Source organism: Rhopilema esculentum, chromosome 4 (genome assembly GCF_057945365.1).
Source record: "Rhopilema esculentum isolate cy_ngs chromosome 4, ASM5794536v1, whole genome shotgun sequence".
NCBI lineage: Eukaryota > Metazoa > Cnidaria > Scyphozoa > Rhizostomeae > Rhizostomatidae > Rhopilema > Rhopilema esculentum.
The window spans coordinates 10,998,037-11,011,607 of NC_142818.1; the positions used below are offsets into that span (position 1 = coordinate 10,998,037).

The 13,571-nt window shown below is 37.1% G+C and overlaps 1 protein-coding gene across 1 annotated transcript in view; it reads left to right on the plus strand.

The window, feature by feature from the left end:
* Nucleotides 1-4,284, plus strand: part of LOC135691329 (GATOR2 complex protein WDR59) — a 32,072-nt gene extending 27,788 nt beyond the window's left edge. The window contains exon 24 of the mRNA XM_065209166.2: nt 1,849-4,284. Coding sequence (XP_065065238.2) covers nt 1,849-2,012 — 164 coding nt within the window. The 3' untranslated portion in view covers nt 2,013-4,284. The remainder of the gene's footprint in view (nt 1-1,848) is intronic.
* Nucleotides 4,285-13,571: the final 9,287 nt, after the last annotated feature.

Consider the following 13,571-nt stretch of genomic DNA (forward strand, 5'->3'; position numbering starts at 1 on the left):
GTTACCTAAGAAATGTGATTAAGGCTGCGTTTACACGAGAAATTTTTAACTTTTTTCTAAGCGATCCAGTTTTGGTACGGCTAGCAGCTCCTATTGGAACGGTTCCAACGGGACCCGTGTAATCGGAAGGCCTAACCGTGCTCATTTTAGTACGATTCCAAATGGAACCGATCTTGTGTAAACCCTGCCTGAGAGTACGATATTTTGAGGGAAATATTTCTTCTACTGCGTTATTTCAACTTTTTGTTAATGAAAAGCTATTGTTTAGCGGTGGTGCCAGCCACTAGGCTGTGTGTAGGGGGGGGGGGCAAAATAATAGATTTAGGCCAGCCCTTTTTACTGTAAGAAGACGCCCTTTGCTAGCAGGGAAGGCTTATTCTAATGAGAGGGGTACCAATGAATAATTTTCGGCTCCAAAAAGGCAGTTTGGCGCTATCCAATCACACATCACAGTGAATACTTTGCAAAAACTTTCTCCTCCTTCTCCAATATATTCTCGTCGAATTTAGACCAACTAAAAAAGTGATTCGGGATGTGACCCACAAAGGTTCGCAGTTTGCCTTAAAGTACCATGAATTGGTAGCACTTCCTTGCGATTTGAACGTCAAATTAAACGGGCCATCACAAAATGTTGCTTTGCTGTCAATCTTGCACTTCAGTGGCGATAGGCAAGCATTACTGTTTGGACAACTATACCGTTCAGGTGCTTGCATTTTTCTGATTGTCCTATTTCTATCCACAGCTGGGTATATATTTTCCATCTGGTTTTTATGGAATCTTAATCTGTCGTTTTATACTCGGGGAAGTGACAGACGAAAGAGCTTTTAGTATGTTGTAAAAGATATGATAAAAGTGTTTGAGAGGATGATGTTGATAGAAATTTGAGTGGCTATCGTTTGAAAAAGATATTGATAAAAGTGTTAGTGGCTATCGTTTGAAATAGACAATGATAGAAGTACTACTGGCTATCGTTAATTGAAGATATTGATAAAAATTTGAGTGGCTTTCATTTGAAGAGGATATTGATAAAAGTGTTAGTGGCTATGACGCGAAGAAGATTTTGATAGAAATGTTAATTGCCATTGCCTAGCAATGATTTATATAGATGATATAGTTTCTGATATCCTTCTGCAAATATAACAACATGAAGCCTGGAGCTTATTTTGTTATAAAGCATATGTATTTGCTTCGTGGCTCGCCTAATTTTTGTATTATATTGAGACAATACTGGCTCTCGTAAGAAGGCCTTTGAAGATTGACGCCTGTGTCATTGTTGGTTTTTGTGTGTACGTTGTTTTAATTCAGATTCATATCATCATCTTTAAGCTTTGAAAGCGTGAACCATCAAATAAACCAGATAGCATGAGGTTTGAGTACAAGCTCATATCTTTTCGTACCAACATAATACTGAAACCAAATGAGGTTTGAACAATCGAATTGGTTGTACTTTTGATTCGGCCTCTCAAATTTTCCATTCTCTCTTTGCAATCAATGACTCTGCAGCTTCTATGAAGTTGGTAATAAACAAGAGTTTTGAAATAATCGTAAGGGTCATAGCCATGTCCAACATTTATTAAACACTGCACTTATGTAGACAGGAAAGGGGTCATTTTTATGACTTATTTATTAAGTTGTGTTTAAAGATTCCCGGATACATAAATGGTGTGAGATTATTCCCGATATCAGAATAGGAGGGATCGCTCGAGTGGTGACATATTTTTGGGACATTAAGTCTCCTATCTTTTTCTTTGCGATTTAACGGTGCAAAGCGTTACTTGGGGGTGAAGAGGGAGAGTTTATCGGTTCAAGCTAAGTCTACGATATAATCCAGTCTGCTTATAATTTCAGGTCTGTTGAGCTTCTGCGTAGCATGCGGCCACGGTGGACATACCTTGCATCTAATGGGCTGGTTTCAAAAGATGGACAGCTGTGCTACCGGATGCGGGTGTTTTTGTTTGAAAAATGGATCCGTTGTGTCGGATGAAGAATATTTAAACTCGGAGTATTATTAATGTGATCGGCAGAAAAATGAATTTCATATAAATGCAAAGTCCGGCTACATTCATCGGACTTTCGAAATGGCAGTTTTATACACTGGTGTCGTTTTATGCATACCATTGGATCAACTTTCTTCTCAAAGGCCGGACCGAATCCAGGCCAATCATCTTCATTATAACTCGCATTATCTCTCTTCGTAACTTTGCTTCAGCTTGCCAAATTTCCCTTTTTTCCAACCAGTTCCCGTTTGTGGTCAAATGAGAGCAGTTATTTCGAGTCTGACATTCCAGCCTATCTGAGCTTCAGTATACCCCTTAAGTTGTGCGCTGGACCTCCAGCTTTGGCCGTTCAATCCGGGGAATGGAAGCAGTGGTGTAGTGTTATTAAATTAACAAGAAAGTTTGCTAATTTTCGGCATTACAAAGGTAGGCTCAGCCCCATTGAGCCCCCTAGTACTACACCCCTGCATTGAAGTGGTGTTTCAAAATACTCATCTTCTTACATAGTATCCTAGCGAGAGGAAAACTGTTAGGAGTGGGCGAAACTGGAGATCGAGGTACCAATTGCCAAGCATTTTTTGCAGGCCAGTCTTCTAATACGTATAGAATTCCGTGTTGTACATTGATATTAAAATGTTTCCAATATCATCTCACAGGGTGTTTTGAAAAACACACTTGTTATGCCCAAGCCACCATGTAATTGATTATTACGCCCAAAGCTGCCACTAATATGGTAAATCACCGTTTACTTGTTGAGTTGAGCCTTAAAGAAAGAAAAACAGGCATTTCCAAAATAGCTGGATCTAGGAAGTCAGGACCTCGATTCATTTAAGTATAATTGATTGAAATTTATAAAAATTTTAGCTCAATTTAAATTTTGTAATTCTTGAAACATGAAATTTAGAATAAGTTGTTAGCTTCAAAATCTCGTTGATAATGAACCGTGTAAAAATTCCTGTGATTTTTCATAAAGAAATTTCTCAAATAGCCGATTTAATATTTGATGGGTAATGTGTGCATTCACCTGCAGCTGCGTAATTATGTTGCATTATTTTATCTGCTCAACCGGTCATCCAATACTAATAAAAAACCCTGTGAATTCAAACACGTATTATAATCAAACCTTTTTCTACATAATTTGCTCAATGTCTTTTGGAGTTATTATTCTAGCTGTTTAAATCCCTTTACAAACATTGGTTATCAATGAATGTCTTTGTAAGCTTTTTGCAATAGGCTTGCGTAGAATCAATAGTTTTTTTCAAAATGTCCCTGGATGACACCCGAATATGGATTTAAATTAACAAGGGGGCAAAGTTATCCTTTCGTGAATTGAAATGGGAATAAGTGTGAAATTCACAAGAGAAGAAGCATAGTCAGAAAGCAATATTTCACCCTTTCACTCAATTCCCTCTTGGTACTAGGTGCTTTGTATTCGAATTCCCTTGAAAGCAATAGACAAATGCCACCTCCTTTTGGGGAGAGAATTGATCAAGTCAAATATCTTGGGGATAGTCTGAGCAACTTCTATTGGTGAGGATTTAATGCCGAACCCGTTTTTCACTGTGGTTTAACAGATTGCAAAGACAACTTCGAGGGAGTTGATCATATATAGTGAAGCTGGAAGTGATCAGCCTCACTTTCAGTTTTTAAGATAATTTGCGACAAAAGGGTACTAGTGGGAATCACCGGCGAACTTGTGGAGGTTTCCTATCCAGTTGGTACGTCAACAAAGCCTTTGGAAAGTCCCTTCAAATTGTGGCCGTTTTCAAAGCTAAATATGATGTCTTTTTCTTGAAACTCCATGAGCCACTGCTGCGTATCGAAAACCGCAATTTCTTATGTTGAAATACGAGGAAACTAAATTGATGTTTGACTTAATGGCTGATTGTTGTTAAATGACACTCTTCTATTAAAAACAGTAATTTTATGTTCATTTTCGTGATCTCAAAATGCATTTCATGGCGTTGTTTTGTACAGCTTTTTATTTCTAAAGAATCCCTTAATTATATATATTGCGTTGTATCTCCTAAATAAATATAGAAATGTAAATAAATGATTCATACAGTTGAGCCTTCATATAATCGGCACTATTTCGACAAGTGTATTTGAGGTGTCCGTTGTAGAGGGTTCTATAAAGAGCGTTTTGACCATTTGGGATGAAAATATCTGTCCGTTGTTGAGAGTCGTTCGTTACATAGAGGTGGCTGTTAACAGAGGCTCCACTGTATGTGAAATTGAATTGTATCATGAAAATCAATGCCTTATGTCAAGGAAATATAGTTTTCAACGTGTAATTTACTTCATGTTTTGCTACACTCGAAACTTTGGAAGAAATTTTCAAAGGTACCTTGTTGAATTTGTTCTGTTTTTGTAAATTTATCTTGAAATTATCTTTATTTGTATTGTTAACCATATTGACAAGGGGAAATCTCGTTTGATGTTTGAGAAGCTCAGTGTTTGAGAAACTTTGCACAGCACAATTTACGATAGAGTTGCTTCTGCAAACAAAACCACTATGTTATTCAGCTCTATTTCGTAAGTTTATTTAGTAAAGGCCCCTTGTTGGCCTAATACTGTGCTCAAGAATTCGTTAGTACGTCATATAGGAAGCTAACAGATCAAAGATAAACGCCTGGAAACTTGTCATCAACATAAAATTACGTCTACTAGCCTTCAATTTAATCAAACTACTTATTTTTATGAAAACCGATCAAAAATTTTTAACTAGAATATCAAGAAGATTATTGTTTAACAGAATGTCGCTTAGAGATCTTGGGCTCCTTTTTCATATTGATAAATCTTGCCTAACACAGAATGTCTGTAACAAAAGAAATTTCCTTTGCGTAACCCTCGGTAACCATTTGTTATTATATTATATATATACCATCGAATTGGTTATGATAGAATGTGCGAGCGTGGCTCGGTGGTTAGGGTTGCTGACAACAGATCCAAGGGGCCTTTGATTCGAGCTCCTGTTATCACCAAACTTTCGCTCACAGTGAGGAGAGTATCCAGCTTTATGTAACATAGGAATCACGTGATGTGGTTACATTGAGAGGAAAGACCAGGACACTGCTCGATAAGCATAGCTTCTCAGTTTCCTTAAACTACCGTTGAAAGCTAGGTAGAAAAAAATCAGATATATCATGTCTATTTGAGAGTTATTTTTGTTCCCAGACATATTAATGTATGACATGCTGGAATATGTTCGAAAGGTAGATGGGCTTTTGATCCAAATGCAGATGGCCTTTATCCAGATAGAAATTTGCCAACAAGAAAAAACCGTTTTGCATGTTGGACGGAAATTATTTCTAGATATTCAAATCAAAATTTTGTCATTTTTCTATACACCTGTCCGAGACCAAACTCTATAAAGGAGGTTTCCAAATCTCTCAAAGCATGTTAAAAATTATTGACATTTCTTCACAATCAAAGGTGTTAGACAAGACCACCGGTTGGCTCCAATTCTGTTTACAATCTTTTAAACCAATGAGTGTGCTTCAAGTTATGCTGAAGCTCTGCTTGCTAATAAATGTTTGGCGAGACGTTCTGCGATTGTTGAATAAATTTGTATTGTGACAGGAACTGTCAAATTTACACAACACAAATCGAAGACGAACTGTCAGATTTAGCGGCAAACGATCAATGTTTTCTATCAAAAATTTATAATATATCTGAATAAGTTACTTTGGTGCCACGGTATAGGAGGCTAGTTCAGCCATTTTGATGAAATTCTTTATGCATTGGGTGAAATATTTACTAATTCAGTTTCCTTTGGCACTTTTTGACAATATTGCCTTGGCATCATACTTTCTGATTTTTGTTGCTCCGGCTGCCTTACGTTTTCCTATAATATTTCATCGCAATAATTTTATATCAGCCTGACGACCTATTATAATATTACTTCATGTTCTACGCTTCTCCAAATCTATTTTTCCATAATATAAAGCTTTCATAATGATAATTATAACAAATATATCAGAATATACTTCATGTTCTATTTTCATTAACATTAATTCTTGACTCCTTAATTCCTAGAAACTTTCTATTTTAACAGCTGGAATTTTCCCGTCTTCGGTGAAGTCTCTTAATTATCGCTTTCGAAAGCCATCGCACTCAAAAGTTATTGAAAAAAGTATTGTAGGTTTAAATTATTGTCCTCTTGATCAGAAAAAATAATTTGTTTATACAATGAATTAGACATACGCGGTATTCTCGAGCTTTTCTTAATCAACTGCACGCTATAGTCTTTTGATAAGACAGGTGTGATTTTCATTTCGACACGCCCCACAGTTGAGATGAATAAGTTCACACAAAGTTGCTATCGATTTAAGATAAGATTGTGTTAATTGTTTCTCATTTTGTACACTATTGCCACGCTTAAGAGCCCCATACTTGCAGGTGAAAGCACATGCACCGTTTCTGACCAGGAATGAATAAAAATTGTGACTGTATTTGAAGAGAAAATTTTTATGTCGCTGTTATGAGATAAAGCCTCAGCCTCTATGACTAGTAACATAAAAGTTATGATCAGTAATATATTAAAGGAACAATCTGAATTATAAGTAATTTTTACGTGTTTTGTTTCTTGGATGGATAGGAATGAATGAAATTGTTAGCAATAACAACACGTGATCTTGTACCCTTAATCGGGGAATGAAGATCAAATGGTTTTATAATGTTGGCTTTATGGTTTTATGAAGATGTTGATGAACGCTTGTCTAAAAATAAAAATTTTCTAACAATTCCCTGGCAAGAACATTTGAGCTATCTAAAAGAATCATCAATCAAACATGTACCAAATCAACATTTCTCAACTTTCCTGTCTCTTCTACGGTTTCATCCTTGTTACTTCTTCATAATTTAAAGATATTTATTGGTAATATACATACAGAGGCCAAATATAGCATCTTAAATTCAGCTTCTGCTCATTTTTGTGTGTGAGTGGCGCGAATACGCCGAGAGAGGGTTGCAATTTCAGTTTCAGATGCCTGATTAAACAAAGATTTCAGATACAATCGTATTTTTTGATCTCTTTGTATGAAGATGGCAGCATTAATCACGCTGTTCATGAAGAAAATGCTGTGAAAAAGAAAGTATAGGAATCGCAATTGCCTTGGAGCCGCTGTCCTTTTAAGCAGAGTGTAGTAGCCTGTAAGAGCATCTGTAACGATTAATGGCGAGTAGCATACTACGAAGACAATCATTATCAGGGCAACCGTTTTAAAGAACACGTTGTAAGCCAGTTGTTGACGTCTCCCTGTCGCGTTTCCTCCCGATGTGTTCTTGGTATCAAGAAAGCCAACGCTTCTTGTCACGTATCGTTTGATGGAGAAGTAAAGATAAAAGTATACAGTGTATATAAAGACCGTTATAAGTACACGGGTAATTACCATAACGATGTTTGGTATATTGCTTGTTACAAAGCCAAAGAAATACACGGAAACTAGTCCGTGCAACAGCGCCAATGCGGAGCAAGTAATAAAGATTATCACGAGTCCAGATTTGGTCCAAAACAGACGATATAAAAAGCTTGTATCCACTGTACTCGGTTTGGCCTTCACAAGTCGTTGTAATGCAAGCGATAGCAATATGTACAGCGAGAAATGCCCGTTGCTTTGGCCAAGAATCATGGCCAGCCTCTCCAACCAACAAACTCGTTCATGACCGTAAACCGTTAGCATGGTTACAACTGCGGGCATCACGACAATACCACAGAAACAATCCGAGATGCTTAGTCCAAATATGAGGATCTTTGAACAGCCATGTAGTTGCCTTGTCTTGTACAACGCAATGCATAGAAATGTATTCGTGGCAATGACAGGCAGTATCAGAAGTGCAATGCTCGCAGCAATGGCATCGAGTTGACTGTCAGTCAGAATTATTCTCCAAGCTACAACTGTGTAACATGTCAAATTGCTCAATAATATCTCACTGCTATTCATACTTATAAAAACCCCTTATATTTTCCGTTTATATAAAGATACAAGCTGATATTTCGTATTTTGCAAGTCTAAAAACATTCGCTTGAATAAACACAAGGCTACTTCGCAAGCGACCATCCTTACTGTACAGCCTGCAATATTGACATATTAAATCTTCGTTACTACTGATAAAACACCCGCTCTTTAACTTCCGCGTTGCGCTTTGGTCACCAGGTCTAAAGCGGCCCCGATTTCCCAAAGACCTTCTTTGTTGATGATTTTTGATGTAAAGAATGATGCGATTAACTATTTTGGATGTGGATATTAAGTTTCATAGCAAAGTTTATTTTTAAGGGTTGTTTGATTGATACTCTGCTAAATATGGTAAAGGCGGGGCCTTTTTTGGCATCCTCACTACGAGGCAATTGCCCCTGCAGGGCCAGTGACTTTCTATTCTTTTAAACAATAGGCAACTGTCCTTTTTTATCCAAAATATGGCTTGCCCCCGCAGCTGATTTCCCTTTTCTTAAAGGCTTTTTTGAATAACCCGAAAATGTTCAATTGTTTACAAGACTTGCTCCATTAAATTGCTTAAAGGAGTACAAATGATTAACTTATTTTATGTTCCACATATGCATCTCTTTCTTATCTCTTTATTGACTTGGATTAGAGCTGTAGATTTTGTTTGTATCGATATAACACTTGCGATGTAAATATAACAAAGCCAGACTTGAAGATACATTCCGCATCGTTTTATTGCGAATGTAGAATGAGAAAGCGAATTATTGAGGTTGAATCATGCTGAAAAGAACTTGTTATTCCAAAAGTAAGACTTTTCTTAAGGTGAGGTCCACCCCAGGTCCACAAGGGAGGAATTGCAGGATCAAAGCTTGTTACATTAGCGTCCTATCTACCAGATTTATTTCCATGATGTACTGGGTCAATGATTTTAATAGATTTCGTTCAGTGGTAGAAATTGTAGAGGTGTGGGAAAAAGCGTCCCCCGGTCGGTTAAATTGTCGGGTAAAACACAGTTATTTGGGCCTTTGTCTGTAAATTTTCTTGTTTGTTAAGGTTTCGCCCCCCCCCCCCCCCCACTTGAAAAGTGAATTTCCACCACTGGCTGTGTGTCATACAAAAGCATGTCAAAAAAATTTGAAGCTGTAGAAAAAATCGAACGGAGAACGAAAAATATAATTGTATTAACGACGTTTCGTTTTCGAGCATAGCTACAACAAGGTTTCGACGCTCGAAAAGGGCGATGCTCGAAACCTCGTTGATACAACTATAGTTGAATGATGCCTGGCAATAGCTATGTCTCGTGGCAATGGATGGTTAATGATTTTCCAAGCCAAAGCAGGTTCTTAAACATTCTGTTTTATCAAAGAAAAACAGTGTTTGGTTCTTCTTTACAGAATTTACCTTAGCGTTATTCAGCTTTGATGCTTCAACTTTTCAAAGTTTTAAATATTAGTAGTTTTTCTAAAACCGGTAGTTTCTATTATTAATGATGGTCTGAAGGAGTTTCAGTCCAAGGAATATTGAATGAATTTAAATGAAAGAAATTGTACTATTTCTGGCGATCGTTAAACAAACTTGTGAAATTAACTGAGAGAGGGTGCCAGTAAGCAATGTAATTTGCTCACTGGCGCCCCCCCCCCCTGGTTGAAATTGAAATATGTTTTGGGGGGTGGGGCTCAGCCCCTCATTAACGAGCCAGTATATGTTTGGTTCAACGAACTCAAGAATATGAATTAGCCCTTTACTATGCTATTGACTTCCCGCCAATCAGTAGTTTCCTATCAATCTTTCCGTGTCGATGAAAAGCTCAAGTGATTTCTTATACCCAACAGAGAACCTTTAAGGAAGAATATAGGGTGTGGCCTTGGGAGTGGTCCTGGGAGTTCCCTACAGCGCAGCCCTCCTTCCTAACTTTTTAAGACGGCATCCCTGAGCGACATGAGTAGTGCAGGACCCGGACCTGCGACCAGTGACTCGCTATTTCGTTGCTGGAGCAAGTCTGCCTTGTTTTAAATAGGAAACATCTTGATGAAAAACGCGACGTTTCTCTACGAAAATGCAAAGCATCTTGTTGAGAATGCGACGCAAAGCTTTGAAAATGCAACAGGAATCGTTGAGAATGTCTGACGCATCTTTTTGAAAATACAACACATCTGCGCGTCTTGTTCAATGTGCGACCCATCCTGTTTTAAACATGGTAGCGATGCATATTTTTGGAAATTCTACGCATCTATGCTTTCTGTTAAAGGTGCGAAACTACCTTTTTCAAATATGGTAGCACACGACTTGAATGTAAAACGAGACAAATGGTGAAGATTCAACATAAGTAAAGAATGTAATGCAGTTGGTGTTTCTCAAAGTAAAGCAACAAATGAAATGGCAAAAACTGCTCAACATTTCAATCAGTAGTTGATATTGAAGCTGACTATAATATTCCTGACCCAAGCCCTAGCTAGCCTACCCGCAGACTCGGCTGTGTGCTAACCTGTGTTCGACCATAAAAGTCCAGTTGAATATTCATTTTGTCAACCTAAAGAAATTCTACTCAGTTCCTTGTGGGTAGCTACAGGTCACAATCCCAGTGGAGTCACTCGTATACATTCACAGGTATCAAAATTCCAAACCCAAAACGATCAAAAACAAATTAAACACACCTGAAATTATCAGCTAAAAAGTATGGATGAGACCCGAAAATATCAAAACACTAAAACGTATTGTTGAGCACATAATAGACAACTAGTCATAGTATTTCAGACTGTTTCCTATAACAACCATTTTACACACATCTGTTCTTCTTTTATTCCTGTTTTTGACATTGTTATGTGTCTGTAAAACCCATAAGTCTAAAAAGATATATTGTTAAATCAGGTAACCAAAAGTATCAGATAACAAGGAAACCATAATTACCGGATAACCCCCCCCCCCCTCCCCCCATTTAAAATGTTGACCACAAATCAGGATAGTACGTATGAAAGGGTTCACAAATACGGTCAAGTTTTCAAGCAGGATAAGTCCAAAGAGTCTTTTATGCGAAGACCAAAACAATCAGCAGGACAAGATGAATTTTTATCTTTAATGCAACAGCCTGTGCAATCCAATGGACACAAACATCAACGATCATTTACCAAGAATGTATTGATAAAGGGAGCTGAAGTGAACAAATTTTTTTATAAGGCAAATGTCTAGTCCAAAACTTTATAGATCTATATTGTTATTAGAGCTCATGTTCAGGTCCAAAGTAATGGACCACTTCTACAAATATACGTAACATCCTTCCTGATGGCCAACATTTGTTCAGACCTGTGAATTGTCCTGTGATTTTCAGCAAAAAATGCAGCTTACATTCGATTAACAAACAGGTATCATAATTCGTGACAGATAGCGTTTATGTTGACCACCATGTATTAGACTCATGCCAACGCTTGCCAAATTGCTACCTGTGTTGCAGACGAAATTCAACTCAGGTCCTTATGGGTAACAACAAGTTTAAGTATGATATTCATAATACCAGGCAAGCGATAAATGACTGCACGAGCAACAAATTACAACATTAAATCACTAAAAATTAAATGCCTGGGTCAGCTAATTCCTCCCCAGCTGCACGCAGAGTTTAGTTATTGGAGAGGGAAATTCTGATGAAATCCCTCAATGATCAGTATTTGGTCCGATACTTTTCATCTAATACATTAATTGCTAGCCGACCAAAATCAAATCACGAGTACACCATTTTGCTTAGGAATGCATTTTTTGCAAAAATGGAAAACCAAAGTGATGTTTCGCCTTTTGAACTAATGTTGATAGTTTGAGAAATGGCTCGATAACTGGCTCATATTTTACACCCATCGAAATTTTTTATTGCACGAATAATAAAGAATAGATATCAAGAAAATAAAGAGCAACCCGATTGTCAAAAAAATGGCAAAAAACAACAATAAATAGACTATAATATGCACTCGATTAATGCAGGGGTTGTTTTTTCAGAAATACTAGTAAGCTTTTAACAGAAAAGAAGCACTCTAACAAAAAAGCTCCCAGAAAGAAGATGCTATCGGCCTTATGTTTCTACGGCTAGGTCAAATTAAGATAGACTGTAAGAAAAACGGCTTAGTAATAAGAAACGGCTATTGGGCCTAAGAAGTTTGTTGGTTCTTTTATCTTCAGGTCAAAAGTTTCTTAAACATTTTTTATTTCTCACGAATCGGCCAGACATTTCTCAAGGTCTGGTACCATGAGTTCGTAAAATAGGTGCTCTTCCGTTTGATTTACCACCAAAATTGCATTTTGAAATAATCCTGTGTATATTCAACTTGGAAATTAGTGCTTTTAAAGCTTTACAGTATTCTGTCGCCCAAAAATTTCCTTTATCCTGTCCTATTTAAATGAATGTATTCATAAATGCCTTACTAAGAGTCTGAGATCTTGGAACCACATATGAAAACTTCATATTACCCTTTAGCCTACAATTTTGAAATATTTTCAAAACAGTAGATATTTGTAGAATATATTGTTTTCAGAAAATATTTGAGCCTAAATGTTCCTTAAATGTGGTTTCTTATTTTCTGTGTCTTACTGTATTGAAAAGGAATATTTTCACTTTTTGTTATGGAAGAGTTTTGTGAAAAAGACACGAGGAAAATTGCCATACCATGTGCACGTGTCTCGTTTCTGTGAAACTGGTTGGAAGCGGTTCAAAGCGGGTATTGGCAGGCTACCTATTCCTTGCTCCAACCAGGCTGCCATTTTGACACAAACAAACGAGCAAGCATGGAAAAATCTAAAGGCTAGACGGAGCGCGTGTTTGGGGAGAGTGCCAAAAAGACAAGCAACACTTCAGTCTTACTTTCCTCCATACAATTTTAATTACAAAGAATGAAACTGAAGATAGAAGCTTTTTGGAATTGACATTTTAAGGGGCCTTGAAGACTTTAGTTTACTCAAATTTTTGCTTTTTTCAAAGCCATTTTCAAGTTTTGTACCACCAAAAGATTGTTCCCTTTTAATTTTTGCGACGTTTATCATTCCCGTGCTTGAAGGCAGGATTGGCCTTTTTCAGGCAAAATCTTCCAATTTTCCAATTAAATTGCCTAGAAAATTGGTTTTTGGTTTGCTACTTGAATTCGGTCTTTTTAAGCGAAAATTTTGAGGTCATTTCCTGGTTTGCATAAACTTTAACTCCTAAGTAGCAAAGAAAAATATGAATTGAAAGATCAATACTACACAATATAAACTCGAGTGTCAAATATTATCAGTTAATCTAAAGATTAGCAGAGGAAATTATATGAAGGATAAAGTTTCTCAGTTTCCTTGAAACAAATTGTCTCTGTTTGAGTTTGGAAATTATCTAGAAGGCGTATGTGTGAATATTTATACTTTCGCTTTGCGTAGTGAGTTTTTGGCAATTTTTTATGTGGCCTTTTTATGTGCATTTTGGCCTAAGTTCGTCACACGTCTTTTTTTGCCTTTTTTTGTAAAACCCATCTGGCAACCCTGCTTAAAGAAGATCATGATTGTCTAACATCTCAATTCTTGGCCATCGTTTCAGCACCTGAGACAAACTTCTTTATTGTGTTACACCGTTTGGTTAAATATCAAAATCAAGATTACGTCCTGTCGTCCTTTGTAAGAACGA